The following is a 22,218-nucleotide window of genomic DNA, read 5'->3' on the forward strand; positions in this document are numbered from 1 at the left end:
TGTTAAACACTGCTGTCACTGGTGTGAGTTGTTCACTTCAGGTGTGCGGGGGTTTGGAGCCTTCCATCCCACTCAGACTAACTCCATCTGCTTCGTAGCAGGGCTGTGTCCCCAGTGTCAGGCGGGAACAGTGTTTGCCTGAACGCGAAGGACCATCGGCACGCAAAGAACCAGGCGCAGCAGAGGCAGAATCAGGTCAGTTGACACTTTTATATACAAGAGAGACTCGCAGCTGGGGGTGGGGGGGTGAAGGCAGTGTTCCTGCAGCCGTGGCTGCAGGCAGAACTCAGATCATCGGGACTGCAGCTTTATGCTGTTGTGCAACAAATCCTGGCCAAGGGCTGTTCAAAAGGTAGATCTGAAGCTTTTACAAAAAGTGGTAACAGTGAGAACATGAAAGGCTGGGGGGAGTTAGGAGCTGCCTCAAGAACAGAGAGGAAGGCCAGTTTTCCTTAGGCTTGTGGGTGGCCATGTGCAGCTGCAGGGGAGAGAGCTCAGCTAATTGTGTGAGCCTTGAGCTGATGGTACTCTGCTTGCATATCAATTATGGTATTTCTTTCCTCGGTCAAAACCTGCTCTTTTCAGAAAAAGAGATGGTTTTTTCCTCTTCCCTTCCTCCCCAGCATATCAGGAGGCTTGGCTTTTGTAACCTGCAGATGTGGTTTTGGGCTGGATGCTTTGAGAAGCGCAACTCAAGCACAGAGAGAAGTTTTCAAGCTGGCTTTAATCATCTTCACTTGCTGCCCCAATACTGTACATGCAGGTACAAGCCAATGAAAATGTGAACACTTCAGTTTTTTCCTCCTTGGGAAAACTGGCTAAGAATATTTTACAAAATAGCGTGCACCCTCACAGCCATCAGTCCTGCTGCATATAAACCACAAAAATACAAGAGTTTTACATTAAGAAAGACCACGCACATAGAAAACATTACATAACACAGGTATAAAATCGCCATTTGCTTTTTTTAAATCTATTACCATTCTCAAATATCCATCACAAGCCCATCCCCTTGTCTTGAATGTGGAACTGGGGCTTAAAGGACCCCCTGATTCACCCCTCTGCGGCATTTACTTTAAGGTGGAGTTGTAAAACTTGCGAATCTGTCATCAAAGCAAAGTTTATCACAGACTACGAGTGGGCAAGTGAAGGCAGCCAGATCTGTGCCCTAACATGGTGACGTCCTGGCTTCCAGAAGGACAAAGCTACCCCGGGTGAGTGTCGGTCCCTACGAGCGCTGCCCCTGACTCCCTTCCCCGTGGGGCACGGCTGCCCAAAGACGTAAGGTTGGGGTGGGCTGTCTGTTGCCACCTTTCAGCTGGGACTGCAGGCTAAGCTCCAGCAGCGCTTCTCTCGTGGCGGATGGAGTTCTGACAATTTCCCACTCTAAGGGGACTCTCTTGGCTTAGGTAATTATTTTCAGTGCCACTTGTTGGGGGCTTTGGGGTGGCAAGTGAAGTGTAGATTTCTGTGTCCTTGCTCGGTTGTATCGCTTTCGTGTGATGCACCCTGTCAAGATACTCCTCAGCCTTCTTGAGCAGCTACTGGGAGGAGAAAGGCTGGGGGTAGAAATGCTTGGGTGCAGCTCTCACTGCCTTGTACCTTTAATGATCTTGGACCCTTGTGTGTAAATTTTCTTTGCCAGGGCATATTAGTGTTCTGCCCCCCGTGCTTGTTAGGGGGCTAACAGTTTGAAAGGCATAGGCTGCGTTTAAGGATTTGTAAGGTATCGATGAAATCCCTCACATGTCCTGTCTGGGAATATAAATTCTGAACCTTTTGATAGGATGAATGCTTCAGTTTGCTTGTAAAATATTCATTGGTGCTTTTCTCTGTGTGCTTATGTGGGTTCGGTTTTGTTTTTTTCCTGGTGCTGCTGGTAATCAAATTCAAGGACAAAGTTCAGTTGAAACTTGGAGCTGCTACTTTACCAAGCGTTGTCACTAAGACAGATGTCTATGTTTTTATATTCGAGGTATAAACTTCTGAGATTAATGACAGATTCTGGAGTCCTGGATAATATCTTAAATGGTCCAGGTGCTTGCTTGTCGCTTAATTTCGAGGTGGGGAGTAGGACAGCATGATGGGGAAGATTATTTACTTTTAACTGCATGAAAAGATCAAGCCCTTTTAAGAAAACAAGGCCACCAACTTCAAAGTGCTAACATTCAAGAGGGTCCCTGGCCAGCTGGGTCCCAGGAAGGGGGTGCTGCTCCGTCCGGAGGCCCTCCGGCATCGCTGCCGTCTGTCTCCCTGCTTTTCAACAGGAGAGATGAAGGGGGGGTACCCACTGTCCGGCCAAATGGCCCCTCCCTCCGGAGAAGCACTCCGGCCTCTCGCTGCCCTTGCCCTTAGCTCAGTGATCGATAGTGCAAGTGCGAAACGAAGCAGAGGTCGGGCTCGCAGGAGCCAGCGTGGGAGCAGGTGGGAGATGCACGCCCCATCTAATGCTCTTCATTGCACAGTTACAACAAAAAAATAACCTGAATGTGAGAGAGTGCGCTAAGCTCTGGTTCTTAAAAAAACAGAGAGAAAGGAGAGAGGAAAAAATAAAAGGAAAATGAGGTATACCAACCATCGGAGCTCCAGACAGGCACAGTGGTCACACCAGCTCTTGGGGCTTGGGGGCAGCTGCGGCACCCAGCTGCTTGCTCCTGGGTTCCGCGATGCTGCTGCGCTCCGTCCCGGTGTCTGTGCCCGAGGCAGATGATCGGGGCTAAACAGTGTGGCGGTTATTCAGACAGCAAGACAAACACTGAGGCCCTTTACTGTACATTATTCCGAGTCTGCTTTTAAAACCTAAATCTCCCCCAAAAACAGACCAGCTGGGGTAAGGTGAGCGTTATTGCCTCGTCTGCTCCCGTAGTCTGTTCTGTGCAGCGGCGGCTGCGTTACACCCAGCACAGCTTTACCCCGCTGATGCCAACCCTGCTTATTGCAGGTGCTCTCTTCCCATCAGAATTCTCCGCAGCTTTTCAACACTCTTCTTGGCTCAGAAACACGACTCGTGCACCTCTAGCAACCAGCCAGGAGTTGGGGGTTTCCCATGCTTGTGAAGGTGAAGTAGAAGGAAGACTTCCAGTTGAAACAGCTTTGCCAGAGAAACGCTGGCGCGGGCCCTCGTGCCTTTGGCGCACCGCGGGATGCAAACCTTGCTTTCACTGAAGGTCGTGTTGCAGATCTGTATGGAGGCATGAAAACCCAAAGGGAAGCAGAGCGAGCTCTGCATATCGTTTTCCATCTGTGATGCAAAACATTTAGACTTTTGAATTCGGCCATCAAGAAGAACGGTGCCTGAACACTGTTCCTTGACCTTTAAAATGCAGTTATTTTCCAAACCGGTGACCAAACACGCACCCCTAAGGTGGTTACAGATGTGCATTGTCCAAGCGTTTCACATCAATCTCCGGAGAAGTGTCTGACTCAACTGGAAGGAAAGAGAAGGTGGACTCTTTATGCCTGAAAAACACATCACCAGTGCTGTTTTTATAAATGGTCTTATATCAGGAAAGACCCTGAAATTGTACTGGCTGCTGCTGAGTATTTTCAAGCCCGCTTAAACGAGTGAAGGTATTTAAAGGTGTTAACACCTCTCACGTGCACCAATGTGCGCACACGCGTGTGGCTGCAGGCTTGCCTTTGAGTCTGGTGGCTGCTGGAGCAGTGGTGGGAAGGCGACGGTGAGCAGAAGTGATTCCCTGCCAGCGAGGGGAATCCTGAGCCCATCCTGTGGCAGCTTCTGGTCTCCTGTGTGCAGTTGAGAGCTACGTCTGTCACCGCTCTGGAGGAGCGGTTTGGGGAGCTGGAGAAGGTGGCTGTGGAAGGAATGCTGCCCACTGTCTCGGTTGCTCTGTGGCATTTTCCAAAGCCACTTAAGAGGTTTCGTTTCCTGATTGCTGGCCAGGTAATTGGTTCTGTGTCTTGCCTGATTCCAGGAAAACTATGTCTAAGCATCCTCTCCCCGTGCTTCCAACATGCCAGGATGCCGATGAAACAGGAGCTGATTTCTGCTTCAGCCCAGAAGCCTGGCCCGCCTTCTGGTGCCCTAGAAAATTTCTGCTCAGCTTTGGCAAATCAAGCCCATTCCAGGCTTCCAGAAAACCCAGGGATCGCTTAGGCCTGGGTGTGAAATCCCATAGTGTTTTCTGTGCTTTGCTGCGTAGTTGTGACTTCTTTTTACTAGAGTTTAGGGCATGGTTAAGTATCATTTCAAGGCTATTTTTGGTAAAATCCATTGTTGTTACTCGTGTAGGGTGCCTTGATGCTGGCACCAGCACCTGCTGCCAGCTGTGCTATAGTAAGGTCTCGTGGGTCTCCAGTGGGTGCTGTGTGCTGCCAGCACAGGGTGCTGGGTACAAAATGGGCTGCAAAGCTGACTCTGTTTAATATTAATTGTTCTTCCCAGAGGAAAATATCTGGAAAGTCAAATGGTTTGAATTTCCTTTGATGATGGAAGGTGGAGGAAAGAGAGGAAATAACCTAACGCGTGACACCTAGTCAGTGCAGCCACCTTTTGCAAATCATTTCCTACATTAAAAAAAAAGCCCTTTGCAATAAAACATTCCCCCAGAAGAAAAACCTGGAGTCCAGAAGCTTGTGGGTTTTGTGGTGTGTAGAAAGCGACTGGGTGTCTTGGCTTTGTTGTTGTTTGAGGAGGGAAAACATCTGACACACGGTCTGATGGATCACGAAATGAGAAGTTGCTGATGTTGCGATGTAAACGCGGCACACTCGGTCTCTGCTCCAGGTTCAGTTTTTCCACACGTGGGTGAGGTGAGTCCTGACCCAGATGCTTCCCTAGATGCTTCTCCTTCTCTGGAGATATTCAAGAACCGCCTGGACAAGGTCCTCTGCAGCCTGCTGTAGGTGACCCTGCTTTGGCAGGAGGGTTGGACTAGATGACCCTCGGAGGTCCCTTCCAACCCCTACCATTCTGTGATCCCAGAGGAGCGAGCACCAGCTCCCGGGGCGACCGGGCGCGTAGTGCTGAGCGTGAAGAAGTCAAGGTTTGGATGGGTTTCAGTCCGTCTCGTGAGTAGGTGCCAGTCGTTGGAAGTCATGGGCACGGTGGCTCCACCTTGCCGCTCTCACAGCCAGCAGGAGGAATCATCGCCACGAACCCCTCACGTTGCAGCAAAGAACTGGGGTGCCGTTTGGGAGGGTAGCTACGCTGTTACCCTCCATGGCGTCCTCAGTCTATCTGTGATAAAAAATCAGCTAAAGTATTTGGGTTTTTGCTGTTCCCCAGAGTGCCCAGGCAGCCTTCCCGGTGATAGTTCTTGCCTCTGGATTTTCCACGTGCCGGCAAGGGCAGGTTTCTCAGCTGGCACAGAACCCGAGAGCCTTTTGCTAGACCTCGGGCGTCTGCTGCTGCGGGCGCGCGCCCGGCTGTCCCGTGTTCCTGCCGCTCTTCCTCTGCTGCTCTGTGTCTCGAGGAAAGCGTGATGCTGCTCATGGAGAGAGGGAGCAGCAACGCTCTGCAATGCGCTGGAGGCACTGCCAGCCTGCGAGCTCTGTGCTGGAAGGGGGTGGGATGCTTTGTCCACACCAGGGAGCAGAAAATACCTGCAGAGCTCCTTGCTCTGCTATTCCGCATCCCCGTGGACGTGGTTATTGTCCCACCACAGGCAGGTTGTTCATTTTCCTGTTGAAATAGAGTTGGTAAAGCAAAAGCAAACAACGTTAGCTTGAAGGAGCAGAAACCTTTTCCTCTTAAGATGCCTTCCCTCAGGTATATTCAACAACCCAGCACGCCGGGGCAGAGGAAGCATAGCCTCATCCGGACATCGTTGACCTCGCGTAACTGCGTCGTGCTCTGGAAGGACCATCGTGTTCCATGCACTGCTTGTTCCTCTTTCGGTGGTCAGGGCACCGAGTTTGCTTCCTCAAACCGCTGGAGACTGCTGCGTGTCCCACGGCCCTACGCATTGCCACTCGGAGATCGGCGCGTACTGCGTGGAAAAGCACTGACCGCTCTCGCAGGTGAGGGTTGAGTCTTTCACCAGGCGGGCGTTGAGGCCTTGAAGCAGAGCCCTCTCCATCCCCGGCCAGCGGCATCCAGCCTGCTCTCTTCTCAGAGGTCCACGATGATTTTGGTTTGGTAAAGACCCAAAGTCCATGGCAGCAGCTGAAATTTCTTGACGTGATGTCGCTAAAATCGTGGCGGTGTCGGGTAAACCAGCCGCCGAGCGGTGGAGTTCTGCTGACCCCCGGGCTTGGCTTTGCGGAGGGGACGGCTTCGTCACAACAGTCGTTTCCTTCAGGTTTGGTTTTGTTCCGTTGTGGCACCAGGTTGGAGCTGGTTCATCGTTCCTGGTGTCGCCAGGAGAACCCCGGGTCGGTTTTGTTGTGCTCTGTGCATTGTGAAATTCTCTGCCAATAAATAATTGTAAAAAATCCCAGCTGTGCTGTGGGTCGATCTGTGTTAAAGACTGAAGGTCAGAGCCATCTGGTCGGTAAAAATTCCCCGTTAACCTTTTGTCCTCTTCCAGTCTCAAGACTGCTCATCTTTTGGTGTGTTGGTTTTTTTTCTCTCTTTTGGAAACTGATCCTTCAGGACAGTCATTAAGTATATCTTATGAAGAAACCAGAGTTTCTAGTGGTGTCTCCCCTGAGTATTTTCAGCAAATTTCATTAGGCACCTTCAAAAAAAGCTTCCGTAATTCTCGGTTTTGCTACAAGAACTGGTTCCCTCGGGGGGAACCAAAATGCTGCTTTAAAAACAAACAAACAAAACACACAAACAAAAAACCCAAAACACTCATCCTGATAAGAAAGTCAAAGCATCTAGTCCTTTGTTCGTAACCTCTGTCACCCTAATTCCAGATCAGCAGAAGATGCTGTTGAGATGTTCCCCTGTAGCGTACCAACAAGGCGAGAGTTCGAGAAAGGTGCGTCCGGCCGCGGGGTCTGGCAAACCCTCTGCTCCTGCTTGAAATGCAAGTATCGAGGAGAGCATCCTGATCCCAAGGAGAGCATCCCAGCCCCCAAGGACGGCATCCCGGCCCTCGAGGAGAGCATCCCAGATCCGAGGAGAGCATCCTGGCCCTCACGGGAGGAGGGGGCTGGGAGCCAGACCATCAGCCAGCATCACGGGACTCCTGCTCCGTCAGGTCACCTTCTCCTGACTCCAATTTTCACGTGAGGCATCATAGAGTTTAGATTTGGGGTCTTGCTTTGGCTGTACAAGACCACGGTCAGTGGTGAAACACGAGGATAAGACCAGCGTGTGCTTCGGTGAGGTGAGTGCACCTTCTGTTCTCGCTCGCTTTGGCAATGTCACTGGTCGCAGGCTACATGCTACCAGGAAAAAAAAAAAAAATTAAAAAAAAAAAAGGAAAAATGGCCCCCAGAAGTGCTTGCTCAGTGTGGCAGGATTTGTGTTGGAAAACGAAGACGGGAAGTGACTGGCAGATGTTTCCGGTCAGTCCGGAGTCCCTTAGATATTGCAGAGTGAGTGGTGTCAGCACGTGGCAAGCTACATTATCAAAGATGCTACATTCCTTGGAAAAAAAGAAAAAAAAAAAAGAAAATAGTAGTGCTGAGTTGGATTTTTCTTCTGAGTTTTTTTCCTTGAAAAGCGACTTATTCCTCAGAGGCAAGGAAGTGAAGTCAAAGGAAAAGAAACCTGGTCCCCACGCTGCTTGCGGCGGCGCTGAACGAGCCGGGCCGAGCTGCGCTGGCCGGGTGGTCGGGAGAGCGACGCGGCGCTGCGGTTCCGCCCCGACGGGTGCTGGGTCGTGGCGGTGACGGTCCCGGGGGTGGCCGGCAGTCGTGGCCCTCGGGCTGCCTCACGGCGAGGGGGGTTCCTTTAGCTTCTCCTTCCCCCTGCCCCAAAACTCACGGCCCTCGCTCCCTCTCCGATGTCCCCCTCTGCGCGCTGGGACGGGTGCTCGGGGAGGAGCGCGTGGAGAGGAGGTTGGTTTGGGGAAGGAGATTTTTAAAATGATAAAAAAAAAAAGAAAATAATAAAGACAGGATATTTACAGCTATCCACTAACAGTTCTGGTAGGTCAGGACATCTCCTTTCCCCTCCCAGCCTCTCCCCCCGACCTACGGGCAGGAGGGGCTGGTGGAGCTCTCCAGGGAGGACTGGGAGAGGCGACGCGTCAGAGGTCCGATGCTGGAGTCGGCCAGCGAGGAGGTGGGGAAGAGTTTGTACCAGCCCGTGACCACGCTGGAGAGATCGAGCTCCTCCAAGACGATCTGGGCCATCCCCATGAAGCACTTGTGGTCCATGCGCCCGTAATCTCCCCAGACGATGACCTGCGGGGCAGAGGAGGTGTTGGAGGAGCTGCCCCGCACGCCGGCTGGGAATTTTGGGGAAAACTCCGTGTGATCACAGAATCAGAGAATCGTTAAGGTTGGAAAAGACCTCGAAGACCATCAGGTCCAACCATCAACCCAACACCACCATGCCTGCTAAACCACATCCCGAAGTGCTACACCTGCACGTTTTTTGAACACCTCCACGTTCTTTGAACACCTGATGAGGAGGACGGGGAGGCTGTGGTCTGAAGGCCAGCGGCGAGGACGCTGGGTTTCTGTGCCCTCTCTGTGCTCCCCTAATCCCTCCCTGTCCCCAGGTACCTGTGCGGGGAGTACGTCACCTGCAGGACTTTGCCCTGGGGGCTCTCCTCGAAGAGCAGAGGCTGCTGGTAGGACGGGTCACAGGTTTTCTTCACCATCTTGGTCTTCTTCTTGGCCAGGCAGACGCCGTTCTCCAACAGGTAAACTTTCACGTAGGTGGCTGCGTTGGAAAATGGGTGAGAAACCCTGGCTGGGAGCAGGCTCCCATGATGGTCCCAGCACAGCACCCGTCCTCATCACCCCTCCTCTGTCCCCGACCCCCTTCCCTCTCCAGGCACCTACCAGGGATGGCCTTGGAGCCCATCTTCGGGATAAGTCCCCTCGCCTGGATCACCTCCACCTCCAGCTGCCCGTTCCGGTCAGCCATGCCGACGTGGACATCGCCTAGGCAGAGGGACGAGATGTGCTCAGCACCCTCACCGATGGCCACATCCTGCAGGGACGGGCGCAGCCTCTTCCCTTCCCTCCCACCCAAGTTGATGCGGGGCCAGCAGGACCAGGCCCCTGTGCTGTGGGGACTGGGGGGTCCTGGTTACTAAGCCCCCCTCCCTGGGGCAGCTCTCCCCGTTGCCGGCAGCTCCGGCCCCTCAGCGGGACACGGGGCAGACCCCTCTGTGTGCCCTGGGAGCAGCCAGGGCTGGAAATTCAGACGTGGGGCGCAGCTTTCTATCAGCGTTTCAGATTTAGAAGGGAAAACTGGAACAAACCGTGGTATCGGGGGGTCCCCTCGGCAGCGGGGTGCTCGGAGGAGCGGATGCACAGCCGAGGGGCAGAAGGGACCTCGGGACAAGGCAGAGCTGCTGCTTCCCGCAGAGCACCCGCAAGCCGCGCGCCGGCCCGGCAGTGGGAGCAGCAGGGGAAGGCCAGAGCATCTCGGAGCCACGCATGGACCCAGCACGCGCCCGCAGCGAGGGACGCTGCTGGGGTCCAGCCTGAGCCCGGAGCCCCTTTGCACCCTGCAGCCCCTTCCCTCTCGCCGGAGCATCCTCCCGCACTGCCCAGCCCCGCGCCAGGCAGGACGCAGCCCTCGCTCCGCGGGCTGGGGCTGTCCCCCGGGCAGAGACCCCCTTGGCTGGCACTCACCCATGGGTGGGGTGGCCAGGGTCTGCCGCCCCACCAGCTGGCCCGGCCCCAGCCCATCGAGGAAGTTGCTGAACTGGCTCTCGGCACCCAGCCGGGTCGTGGGGAAGATGAACCTGCGCCAGGGAGAGCAAAGGGCTTTCGTGGAGCATCGGGCTCAAGCAAGGACCCCCCCGGGAGCACGGGGAGGGTGCCCAGCCCAGCTCCCGTCCCCCCGTGCCAGCCCACGGGGCCTTACGTGCCGTCGGAGCTGTTGCTGTTGGTGCTGCCGTCGGTGGACTCCCGGCTGCCTTGCCGGGTGACCCTGGTCCTCATCTCCACCGCGATGCCGGTCTCCGTGCTCCTCCGGATGTTGCTGCGCAGCTTTTTGGGGCCACCCTCTGGAAGCCGAGACAGGAGGTGAGCCCAGGAACAGGGGGGACGGGCATCAAGCAGAAGACCTGGGGTGCCGTGCACGGCCGGAGCCTCCCCATGCGCGTTACTCATTGTGATTTCTGCCACCTCTCCCAGGGGATGATCCCTGCAGCACCCTACACGGGCACAGGTCCCAGCGCCGCTCACACCGTGCTGGGGAGCCACGGGCTGCCCCCGCACCGCAGCCCCGGCTCCCGGCAGCCCTCGCTCAGCACCGATGCCGTCGTGCCTCTGCGCAGCTGAGAGCCCATCCGCACCTCAGCCATCTCCCCACGTGCCGAGTCCCGCTGGACTCCGCCGTCCCCGCTGCCACGTGTCCCAGGCGGTGGCACATGGCAGGAGGAGGACCATGGCACGAGCACCCAGCCCTGGCAGCCCCGCTCCCGCCACGTGAGTGTGGGTGTCAGCACCGTGCCGCGGCGGCTGCTGAGGGAGCCAGGTTGGTCCCGCGAACCGGGGCTGCCCCGTGGGAGCATTTGCCCGACCCCAGCAGCCCCCCGAAGCGGGCGCTGCTCCCCTGGGCACCGGCGGCCGGGAGGGTCCCAGTCCCGCCATCGCCGGGTGCGGTTCTGCCTGGCTCCGGCGCTTGGTGATGATCGTAGCCCTTCAGAAACACCTCGGATGTGCGGGGCTGGAGGGCTCCCCGTTAACCCCTCTCTCCACAGAACATCTCCCGAATCACGAAATGCCAACGAGAACCGGAATAAAAAAGCAACAACTAGAGAAAAAGCCTGCGCTAAAATGAGATTTTTGTTTCCCCCACCCCTTAGAAAGCTATTTTAAGCATTTAAATATTTCCCAGAGCCAGATCGTTTGACAAGTCCTTTCTCCGAGCTCCCTCCCTCCCTCCCTGCCCGCAGCCCCACAGCTGGGACTGGCCGTTACTGGGGGGGGGATGCTGAGCCCGGGCCCCCTGCGCTGGCAGAGCTCCGGCAACGTCCCCTCCTCACGTCTGCAAACGGTTTTGGCACCTGGAGAAGCGCCGGGGTGGGGAGGGGGATTTACTCTGGGGGTTTTTTTTGGGGTGTCTTCATCTGCCAGCGAGAGCATTGCCTTGGGCAGCCAGGAGCGGGCCCCTCGCCTCAAAGCAAAGGGCTGAGCCGGGGTTGGGGGGCTGCAGGGCGGGGGGCCGCGGCGGCAGCTCACCGGTCTGGTTGAGCTGCAGCGTGCTCCTGCTCCACTGGGACAGCCCGACGATGGCCACCATCTTGGCGCCCAGGCTGGAGCGTCTCTTCTTGCTGGCGGTCACGGTGACGGAGTCGGCGCTGCCCCGCGCGCTCTTCTCGATGTTGTACATCTCGCCGCTGATGCTGGAGCTGCGGACGACATTCCTGGCCGCTGAGGAGCTGGCATCCCCGTTGAACATGGTCAGCCGCTCGCACGCTCGCCGGCCCCGGCTCTGCTCGGTGGGATCAGCTGCGGGGGGAAGCCAGGGGACGCGTCAAGGCCAGCAGCGCCGGGCGGTGGCACTGGCCGTGTCACCGCGGTCCCACCCAGCGCAGCCCCACGGGGACAGAGGCACGTTTGAAGCCATGAAATTCCGGTGGCACAACCCGCCGGGACCATTTCTCGGTGGCAGAGGGTGCGGCGAGGGAAGGGGTGCAGGACCCCCCACCCCGTGGCAGCCGGGAGGGACCCACCGGCGGGCAGAGGGCTCGCTGCGTCACAGCCCGCCCGGCTCGGGAGCAGGAGGGGACCCTGAGGCTTGGGGACAGCCCCATCCACCCTCGCCGAAGGTGTCCGAAATCTCCACCAGCCAAGACCCTCCTGCGTGCCTCCTTCTCCGAACCACGACCGCAGCATCCCTACGTGCTCCAGCCCGCCACGGCTGCCTGCCACGGGGGACCCGGCCCCGGCACAGCAAACCCCGCCGGGCTGCTGCTGGGGACCCCGCCGGGGTGCTGGGGACAGGGGCTGCGAGGCGGCTGCCAGCCCTCCGGCACGGCGCAGTGGCTGCTGCCTTCCCTTCCCTGTGAATATTTCAACGCCAGCGGGTGGGGAGCATCCATCTTCCGAGGAAAGGTGAATTATTAACTCCAGGCCAAGTGAAGCCACTTTATGATAATGGATGGAGGCAGCGCCTGGAAAAATGTTTCTCTTTTACGAGAGAGAGACGGGCGCCAACGTGGAGGATGAGTTATGGCTGGGGACGGGGGAGTGGGGCGAGGTGGGGGGCTTCTGCTGCCGTTGCCATCGGGGGAAGGAGCTTCACAGGGGCACGGCTGGGCTGAGACCAGACAGGAGCCGCGGGCTCAGCTCCAGCACCGCTCAACTCGTGGATTTATCAGCTACAGAAAGGAAGCAAACAGGGGCAAGTGGGCAATTAGTCATTAATATCACTAATGAGCTCGCAGAGAGCAGCAGCCGTCCCGCGTTTCCCTTCTGGCTGCCGTTCTCCCTGGCTCCTTCGGGCGAGCGCGTGGCCGCGACCCTGCGCTCCCACCCCCCAGCAGTGCCTGCTGCCGAGCGGGACCCCGGCACAGCCATGGCCTCAGCACACGCTTCCCCTCGTGCACGAGGGATTTTCTGCCTCTGCTGCTGAACAAACGCTGCCACGAGGGCTCGAGCCCCTGGGATGGAGCTGCTGGCGTGGGGTGAGCACCAGCCCCGGAGACAGCCCGGCGCGGCCACGTGCCGACGGCGAGCCGAGATGGGCGAGAGCCGCCAGCAGCGCTCACCCTACGCTCAGCGTCTGCTCGAGGAGGGGTCGGGACTGAGCTGCTACCTGGGGGACCTCTGGAGCCTCTGGGACCTCTGGAGCCTCTGGGACCTCACTGCCCTAGTGAGGCCTCATCTGGAGTACTCTGTCCAGTTCTGGGCTCCCCAGTTCAAGAAAGGTGAGGAGCTACTGGAGAGAGTCCAGCGGAGGGCTACGAGGATGAGGAGGGGACTGGAGCATCTCTGCTGCGAGGAGAGGCTGAGGGAGCTGGGCTTGTTCAGCCTGGAGAAGAGAAGGCTGAGAGGGGACCTTAGAAATGCCTCTAAATATCTGCAGGGCGGGGGTCAGGAGGACGGGGCCAGACTCTTTCCAGTGGTGCCCAGCGACAGGACAAGGGCCAACGGGCACAAACTGGAGCAGAGGAAGCTCCAGCTGAACCCGAGGAAGAACTTCTTCCCTCTGAGGGTGACGGAGCCCTGGCCCAGGCTGCCCAGAGGGGCTGTGGAGTCTCCTTCTCTGGAGATATTCCAGCCCCGCCTGGACGTGGTGCTGTGCAGCCTGCTCTGGGTGACCCTGCTTGGGCAGGGGGTTGGGCTGGGGGACCCACAGAGGGCCCTGCCAACCCCGACCATTCTGTGATGCTGTGAGCCTTTGAGCTGGGCATTTTCCAAGGCCGCAGCCGCTCTCCCAGCACCCTCCAGGCTCCAAACCCGCTGCGGCCACTCCGAGGAAGCACCTGCAGCTCCTGGCAGCGAGGAATGGATCCCAGCTGCTTCCCCAGCCGCAGCCCCAGCGCAACCCTCGCTCGCACGCCACTTCCCTTCCCCGTGCCTCAGTTTCCCCACCTGCAAACCCGATGTCAGCCTGTGCCCAAAGCAGCGCACGTCCCCCTGCGTGGGGGCTCAGCCGGGCACGGCGCCCGGCTCAGGCCTCTCTGCGCGGCGTTACGGGCGAGAAGAGCTGTGCCACAGCCCAGCCCCGTTCTTTCTACGGCCAGGAAAACACAAAGGGCTCCTGCTGCCGTTCTCCCCGCTCGGCGCTGCAGCTGCCAGGAGAGCACCGGGCTCTGGTGGGAGCAAATTAGATCAGGAGGGCACAGCGCTAATGGGATCATCTCCAACGCAACACGCACAGGGATAATCCGCTGCCAAGGACGGGGGGCTCCTCAGCCCAAAGGATTTTCTTCACCCTGCCTGTAATTTTTACCCCTTATCTCTTTTCACGATCTGCTCCTGGCCTCTGCGGAGAGCGGGTGGGCGATCAGGGAGGTGCTCGGTGCCCGCTGCTGAGACGAGCTCGGCCGGAGACCGTGCCCGAGCACCAAGAGCTCCCGCCGCCGAGCCAGCCTCAGCACCCTGCCAGCACAGCACCCCTGGCGCTGCCTCTCCCGGCCCCTTCCCCAGCAGCGGGCGGGGGATGCAGGGAACAGCACCAGCTTCCCTTCACCCCCCCCACCCCTTTCTATTTTATTTATTCTCTATATCACAAAACACCGGGACTCTCAAGCCGCCACACCGCTCCAGCAGCGGCTGGGTCTCACGCAAGCCCCCTCCTCCCCTGCCACGGGCTCACGTCCCCGAGCCCCCAAGCCTGGGCTCACGTCCCCGAGCCCCCGAGCCCGCAGCCCCCGCCAGCGCTCCCCGCCGCCGCCACGCACCGTCCCTGCGGGAAGCGACCACCAGCACCGTGAGCGCCGAGAAGTTCTCCCGCCAGCCAGCCCCGGTTCCCCCGCGGGCTGGGACGGCTGCGGGATGCACAGAGCCACCGGGCACCGGCCGAGCAGCCGGGAGAGCCGTCACGGCTGGAGCATCCCTCGGCTGCCCGGCCGACACGCAACCAGCGCCCGGCATCGATGCACGACGCGTCGACCAGCAAGACCGGCAGGAAAACGGGTTCCCCGTTGCATTTCGATTGCCGCTGCGGTGAGGCTGCTGGGGCCCAGCCCTCCCCACACTGGCACCCCGAAGGAAAAGAGGAACCGGGGGCATCTTACCTCCCTGTGCAGGCGGCGGAGGACTGGGCAGCGCCTGCTCAGCCCCCCAGCCCCGTCCCCGGCGGGAGACGGAGGGTGACGGGGCTGGTTAATCTTTACAGGGTTCTGGAGAGCGGGGCTGTGCTGGCGCTGCTTCAGCATCTCCTTCAGCATCTCCATGGTTACACCGCTGACCCAGTTCTCCTCCCAGCCCCGAGCAGGGCAGAGCGGTCCAGCGGGGTGGGATGTGTCTCGGTGGGGCTGGGGGCATCCCCGTGGCGGGGCTTCGGGCGTCCGATGGCCCCGCTGGGTTCCCCCCCGGCTGGGTGGCATGGACCTGCCAGGGGATGCCAGGAAAAGTGGGGAGCTGGGGTGGGGGTGACCCCAGGGAGCGGCTGTACGGCCCCGCTGCCGGCGCGTCCCAGGGACCGGAGGGGCTCAGGGGCTGCACATGGCGAGGAACAACGCAGGGCTGCGCGGGAGCCCTGGCCCCGAATATTCCACCGAGCTAGAAACAGGCGGCAAAACACTGCTGGGAGAAATTCGGTGCTTTGGCAAAGGCTGTGGGGAAGGCGGGAGGAGCCCGGTGGGTGCCCCCACACAGGTGGGGAAGGGCCCCTGATGGTGGGTGGGGAGAGGAGGAGGAGGGAGGGGATAAATGAGCATGGTGGGGCTGGCTGGGCTGCTGCCTCCTGGAGATGAGGGACTGGGGGGACTGTCTGCTCCTTCAGAGCCCCCATTGTGGGTGTCCCCAGGGAGAGACGGGTGGGGAAGCCCTGGCAGTGGGGCGGCAGGTCCTCCTGCCCCCGGGCTGGAGGGGGAGCGCCTGAAGTGCTGCTGACGTCTGGAGCAGGTAGGCCCTCAAATCAGCGATTTTGGGGAAAGAAAATCTTGTTGGAGCTGCTGCTCTGCTGTCTGCCAATCCTGACCGGGGCACAAGGCGCTGGGGCAAGCTGCAGCAGCGCAGCTCGCGAGCACGCGCTCCTCCGTGTATCCGGAAGTAAGGCAAGGGCTGATTTCCCCTAAAAGTACTTAATTCTAATTAATTGCTTTGGGTTTGATAGGCAGTTGCTCATATAAATTTAGTTGCCCCTGAAGAGGCCTAATTCAGTGCACGTGAGCTGGGGACGTGCAAGTAACTCCAGCTAGTGGGGTTATGCATCTCATTGCTCAGGTGGGTTGTAAAAGTCATATTCTGGCTCAAACCTGCTGCTGGCACAGCATTAATCCTCCTGCACAACCCCCAGGGGAGACCGAAACCTTGGAATTAAAGGATGGGTTTGAATGCTCTCTGTCTGCGGGAAAAGGGGAGTTTAGAGGCGAGAAGTTTGGATGGGGCCGTCCTCGGGGATCGGCGGGAGCAGCTCCTGCCCGGGGTGCCCCAGCCTGTGCGCCTGGCAAGAGCCCTGACGTGTGTGAGCGAGGTCTGGTGAGCCTGCGCCCGGGGCGAGGAGGAGGAGGGCCGTGGGGTGAACTCCACAGCGTGCTCCTGCTGGGTTGCTCCAGGGTGGACAATTCTCCAAAAGGCAGGCACCTGCGCTCGGGTGGGAGCCGGAGGACGAAACAGCGGAGCTGCTCAGCCCCTCCATCCAGCGCTGGAGCTGCTCCCCAGGAGGGATGGTGGAGCAGCACCGGGAGCTGCTTGTGTCAGCAGTGCCCTGGCCCACGGGGCTTGGCCGAGGAGGTGACCACACAGCCCGGTTCGTCTGGGGCAGCCGGAGGCTTTCCAGCGGGATGGGAAGTGCTGGTGGTCGCGGTGTGGGCAAAGAGCTCGATCCCCTGTGCAGACCCCTCGGTGGGATGGTGGGGACAGCAGCCAGCGCTGTGGCCTGGGGATGTCCCCAAGGGCTGAGAGATGGTTTCATGGAGACCAGCTCTTCCAGTGACCCAAGCAGCACATCACATCTCCGCTGGGATAAGCGGTGGGATGGTGCTCCTCAAGCCTGGGAGTGAGTTGGGTCTGAACAGCCTTTTGCTCTGGGCGCTCTCCTCCATGCTGCTCCTGTGCATGGGGATGGACTGGGAACACCGCTGGGACCCACTGTGAGAGACAACTGGAGCTGTAGCCCTGTGTGAGGGTCTCCAGAGCAGCAGGGACCCACAAGAACCGACTGTCCCGTGCTGGAGGGTGCATCTTCCTCAGCCCGGCTGTGTCCACCTCCAGCTGGCCTGGGTGCTGCAGCTCCAGCAGATGGGATCCGTCCGGGAGCACCACCACGAGGGATCGAGCTTCTCCGGGAGGGACGAACAGAAACACAGCACCTTCCTGCACCCACCTTGCAGCCATCTTTCACTGGGTGGGGGGACGGGTGTGAGAGCTGGGGGCACCCACGTCTGCCCCTGCCTGGTACCCTGATCGCGAGCGAAGCCCCCTCCGAGACGCCGGAGCCCAGGGCGAGTGCCCTGACTGCGCCGTCCCTTTCCCCCAGGTCCCTGCGTGACGTCTGCCGCTCGGTTAAATCAGATCTGTGCTGAACCCCATCGTTTCCTTGGCAACATAAAAGAATCAGAGGAGCAGAAGCCACCCGGCGGGGCTGTGGCTGGGGGACGGCCGGCTCCCGCTGAGCCCGGCCTGCTGGGTTGGCCGCCCGGCGGGCGAGGGCTCATGGCACCGGCGGTCCGGTCTCATCCTGCAGCCATGCTGCCCGGGCCAGGCTCCCTCAGGGCACAGCTCGGTGCCCTGGCGCTGGTTTTGGTGGTGATGGGCAGCTTGGGAGGGAGCAGGACCTCGCCGGGGACGTGCGCGAGCAGGCGCGTGGCCGCTGGCAGCAGCCTTGGGTAGCACGGTGCCGCGGCCACGCGGCTCCAGAAACTGGGCCACTTCCACAGGGAGGCAGCGGGGACGTAGGAAACCAGTCCAGGGCCTTTGGTGGCCCCTGGGATGGGTTGGGGACAGGGTCACCAGTGCTCAGACCCCACCTTGTGCTCAGGCGCTGAGGGCTTGCCCCGCCGTGACGGGGCCGGGGCTGGCACCGGCGCGCAGGGGCTGTGGGCAGGAGCTCTTCCCGCTCCCCAGCAGCCGCCGCCTTCCCGGCTGCACGGCTCCAAGCTCTGCAATGCAGCTCACACCGCTCGGCTGCTGCGTGTGAATCCCATCAATATTTCATGGAGCTGCTCCCTCCGGGGGAAGGACTGCGATCAGCTCTGGCTTTCTGCTGCTCCTACCAGCGCTGCTCTTCTTGCAGAGAACATCTGATTTCCTCCCACCGGCAGCCAGCACCCCACAGCCCCCCCTTTCCCTCCCCTTTCTGCAAATATCGCTTTGCCTTGCAGGGGCTGAGCATCCCGCATCGGTGAAGAGCTGTGAAGTCCCCTCGGGTTCAAACCCGCGTGCTGACCACCTCCTGGCACCGGCCACTCCAGCCTGCTCGCAGCAGAGGTGCCCAGCTGCAGCCCTGCATTGGGCTCCCCAGGACCAAGCTGCCAGCCCTGCAGCCCCAGGATGGGCAACCAAACCCACCCACGCTCCCCGCGGGCCCCCCAGCTCCGTGCCCAGCAGGATGATGGTGAACGTGGCCCCGTGGCAGCTTGGTGCCAGCAGCCCAGCCCCTGTCCGACCGGGTCCAATCCACCCTGCCAGGCTGCATCCAGCCCGCAGGTCCCAGCTCGCTCCAGAGCCCAGCAGGAGCCAGGGGTAAGGCAGGCTGTTTGCAGAAAAAGTTGCTTTTTAAATGCTAAGACTGCACTATTCTAGCAAAGCTTCTTAAGGGATCAGCAGAAAACTTGCTTGCTGTAGGAAGACTCTGTGAGCCGGAGCGATGCCAAGAGACGGCAGGAGCCTGGCACTGCCCATGGCGAGCACCCATTGCTCTGCCGTGGTCTGCGCCCGACCTGGTGAGAGGAGCCGGGGCGGCTCTCGGGGGCCGACACCGGCACCCCCGGCAGAGCAGGAGGGGGGGCTGACGGAGCAGCTGCTCCCGGCGAGGCACCACTCACCGGAGCCCGCGTGCCTGGGCTGGGGACAGGGGCGATGCGCAAGCGTGCCCCAAGAGAAGGCCGAACGCTCTCGCATCGCCGCCCAACAACGAAAATAGGCGCAACATATTCGCAGGCTGAGAGACCTCCAGCTCCCGGAGTCTGCGGGAAGGACGAGGAGCCCAGGGAGAATCCCACCGCCCTCCCTCCGCAGTCCAACACAGCGTCCCGGGGCAGGCGGGGGGACTCTGAACCCGGCAGGCAGCAAGCGCGGGGTGTCAGCAGGGCTGTCAATCCTGCACTGAATCACATCAAAATAATTACTCGGAGAGCCTGTTTCCCTGCCACTCGAGATGCTGTGACAAAACATTTCAAGTGCATTGAAATGGATGCAAGGAGATGGTGCTGCGCAGCTTGGGTTTTAATAAGGAGGAAAATTGGGCATTTTCATAACCTTCAGCTGCATCTTGCATCAACGTGATGCTTCCCGGAGGGCTGCGGTGCGGGGAGAGCTGGTGCGAGGCCCACGAAGGGCCCGATCCGCGCGGGCTGACACGGCTGAGCTTGAGGAGAGCAGAAGCTGCGGGCGGACAGACCTGGGGCGTGCGGGGGAAGCTGCTGGGGATTTGCCCCCTGACTTGGGGTGCAAGGGGCAGACCGGGACGCTGCCATCTCAGCCTCTGTGGGACATGGGCAGAGGGCATTGCGACTGGCGCTGCGAGGATGGGGCTGGCGCGGGGCTGAAGCAAGAGCCTGGGAGCGCTGTGCCCGTGGAGAGGAGCGCTGGGATGCAGGACCTGGCAGGCGTTTGCCCTCGCAGAGGGGCGTCTGAGGAGACCCTTCGCTCCCCGGGAGAGATGCGAAAGCACAGCGGAAGGGCTGGCACTCGAGAGGCGTCGATGGAGAAAGAACGGGCACGCGTTGAGATCGGGGCTGGAGGCGAGAGGTGCAGGAGCAGCTCAGGGAAGGGGCCGTGCCAGGCAGCCGGCCGTGCCAGGGCCAGTTTGGGCAGGCAGCCCCTCACCCTACAGCGCAGGGCCCACCCTGGGCTGCTGTGCCTGGCGCTGCGGGTGAAGCCCATCCCCGCACCGCTGTCCCCAGGGGATCGCCGGCTCTCGGCACACCGTGAATAAGCAGCGCAGCCCCCCAGGATGGTCCCTGTGCGCCGAGTGATGCAGCTCAGCCCAGGGCTAACTGTTCTGCTCGGCCTCAGAAGACCCCTCACCACGCTCCCCGGGAGCGGGCACGGCCATCACGGAGCCTGGCACAGCGGCCACCTCCCCTGGGGACAACTCTGCGGCTCAGTGTGAGCACCCATGCCGTGCCACCGGCTCTGGGGACCGCGTCGAGGCGCGGAGCAGCCATCGCTCCGCAGCAGCTCAGCAGATGCTGGCCAGGCCCGTGCCCGTTCGGGTGCTTCCCTACCGCAGGGGACAAGCGATGCCCATGCTGCCCTCGGGCTTCTCCCCACTCGCTGTGACCCCCCCCTTATAGCAAGTGGGGAGCAGCCCGGGGGTCTCTGCCTGCCCCAGGGCATCTTTTCACTCCTCCTCACCAGTTCTCTAAAGGATTTCCCTACAGCACCTGCCCAAAAGGCCTCGGCGGGCAGAACGGGCTCTCCGGATCGAGCGGAGTCAAACCGGCGTACGAAGCACAGGCTGGAGACGCCGGCGGGAGGTGAGCGCTAGCGTTACGTGGGGTGCTGGGTGCGAGGATGAGACCCCCGGGCAGGACCCCCCGCTTTCCCCGGTCCCTAGCCCCCGTTCCCCGGTGTGCACGGGACGGGGTTGACGTCAACGGGCTCCCAGCGGGGATGATGGATGGCACGGGAAAGCGTTCCCGGTCCCGAGCCGCTGGCTGGGAAATGCTGCCCGGTACAGCAGCCCCGGCAGCACCCGCCCGGGGAGCCCGCGGGGCCGGGGGGAGCACGGCTGCAGCCCCCCCCGTGGGGAAGCGCCACATTTTCGGTGCAGCGATGTTTTTGGGGTGTTCACGTCTCTACTCGGAGCCTGGGGTATTTTTTAGGGGTGCCAGGTGCATCTCGTCGGCAGCGCTGGGGTGCGGGGGGAACACCGGGACCACCCCCCGGGGGTGGGGACCCCCCCGCCCCGGCGCTGCCGGAGCGCCCATCCCGCACCTCCCGGGCACCGCACCCGCGATGGGCATCCCCAAAAATCACTGCCCCCCCCCCCCCCCGCCCCGCCGCCCGCGGGGATGCTCCGAGGCGGGCGCGGCCCCGTCCGCCGCCGGTGCCCGCGGGGACCGGGCCGGTCGCCGTCCCGGGAGCCCCCCCCCCCACCCGCCCCGCCGCCGCGGGCACTCACCGCCGCCGCCGCCCGGGCCCGCTCCTCCCCTCGGCCCCGGCGGGCTGCTGGGAGCGGCGGGCGGGGGAGCCCCGGGGCCCGGGCTGCGGCGGAGAGGGGCCGGCACCCCCCTGGGGGTCCGGGGTGCCGGGTGCCCCCCGAAAGCGGCCGGTGCCGCCCGGCTCCCAGCAGCCGCATGCCGAGAGCTGCCGGTGGCACCCCGAAAGGCACCGGCCGGACCCTGCACCCATCAGTCGGACCCTGAGGGCTGCTGGCTGCACCCTACGCCTGCCAGCCGGACCCCAGAGCCTCCAGCCGGACCCTACACCCATCAGCCAGACCCCAAGAGCCACCAGCTGCGCCCATCAGCCAGACCCTGGAGCCTCAAGCCAGAACCTGAACCTGCAGCCAGACCCTACACCCATCAGCTGGACCCTAAAATCTCAAGCAGGACCCTACGCCTCCAGCCAGACCCTACACCCATCAGCCAGACCCCAAGAGCCACCAGCCAGACCCTACACATGTCAGCTGGACTCCAGAGCCTCAAGCAGGACCCTACACCTGCCAGCCAGACCCCAAGAGTCACCAGCCAGACCCTACACCCATCAGCTGGACCCCAAAGCCTCAAGCAGGACCCTACACCTGCCAGCCAGACCCCAAGAGCCTCCAGCTGCACCCTACACCCATCAGCCAGACCCCAAGAGTCACCAGCCAGACCCTACACCCATCAGTCGGACTCCAAGAGCTGCCAGCCTGACCCTTCTCCCACCAGCTGGACCCCACGAGCTACCGGCCAGACCCCACTGCTATCAGCCGGACCCCAAGCGTCGCCAGCCAGACCCCAGACCCCCAGGGCTGCCCACGAGACGCAGGAGCCTCCAGCCAGACCTGAAGCGCTGCCGGTCGGTCCCCGCTCAGCCTGGGCCTCCATAAACCTCCCGGCTCCCACCCCGCCGCCTCCTGGTGCCCCCAGCCTCTGGGCTGCGGCTGGATCGCGAGCGTGGCCCTCCCGGGGGACGGGGACCGAGGGGACGCTTCTCGTGCCCTCGTTCCTCCCGAAGGAGCAAGTTTGAGCGGAGATGCAGCCCCGGTTCCCGCGCTGCCCTTGGACTCACCTTGGCTCCCTGGATGAGAACGCTAATTTCTCGCGAAGCAGCGGCTCTTTTTACTCATGGTAAATTCCTCAAGTGCTTTCGCTGCGTTGCCTCTGCAGGCTGCGCACCGCGGCTGACATGGAGCCACGTGCCAGGAGGAAACCCTCCTTCGCCAGCTTTAACTCTGTCCCT

At 60.8% G+C, this 22,218-nt stretch overlaps 1 protein-coding gene across 5 annotated transcripts; it reads right to left on the reverse strand.

Moving 5' to 3' along the window:
* Nucleotides 1-210: 210 nt before the first annotated feature.
* On the reverse strand, nucleotides 211-22,133 carry RIMS3 (regulating synaptic membrane exocytosis 3). 5 transcript variants are annotated; one of them, XM_075438248.1, is made up of 7 exons: nucleotides 22,048-22,133; nucleotides 11,230-11,499; nucleotides 9,908-10,049; nucleotides 9,673-9,785; nucleotides 8,872-8,973; nucleotides 8,610-8,749; nucleotides 211-8,265 (listed from the first exon to the last, which is right to left on the reverse strand). In XM_075438248.1, exons 2-7 carry the CDS (start codon nucleotides 11,447-11,449, stop codon nucleotides 8,053-8,055), a joined length of 930 nt encoding a protein of 309 aa, XP_075294363.1. In that variant the 5' UTR covers nucleotides 11,450-11,499; nucleotides 22,048-22,133; the 3' UTR covers nucleotides 211-8,052. The 5 variants fall into 5 exon arrangements, with proteins under 5 accessions (XP_075294363.1, XP_075294366.1, XP_075294368.1 ...); XM_075438251.1 differs by lacking the exon at nucleotides 22,048-22,133 and adding an exon at nucleotides 20,954-20,979; XM_075438253.1 differs by lacking the exon at nucleotides 22,048-22,133 and adding an exon at nucleotides 20,954-20,977 and having other exon boundaries at nucleotides 11,230-11,399.
* Nucleotides 22,134-22,218: the final 85 nt, after the last annotated feature.

Source organism: Opisthocomus hoazin, chromosome 17, assembly GCF_030867145.1.
Source record: "Opisthocomus hoazin isolate bOpiHoa1 chromosome 17, bOpiHoa1.hap1, whole genome shotgun sequence".
Classification (NCBI taxonomy): Eukaryota; Metazoa; Chordata; class Aves; order Opisthocomiformes; family Opisthocomidae; genus Opisthocomus; species Opisthocomus hoazin.

What these genes read in the sequence shown, in the direction of transcription:
- RIMS3 (XM_075438248.1), bottom strand. Translation starts at nt 11,449, where the DNA reads ATGTTCAACGGGGATGCCAGCTCCTCAGCGGCCAGGAATGTCGTCCGC. An exon ending in GGGCTCCAAGGCCATCCCTG is followed by an intron (nt 8,750 to 8,871) that starts GTAGGTGCCTGG and finishes TTTCCAACGCAG; the next exon opens with CCACCTACGTGAAAGTTTAC. An exon ending in CCCAGGGCAAAGTCCTGCAG is followed by an intron (nt 8,266 to 8,609) that starts GTGACGTACTCC and finishes TCTGCCCCGCAG; the next exon opens with GTCATCGTCTGGGGAGATTA.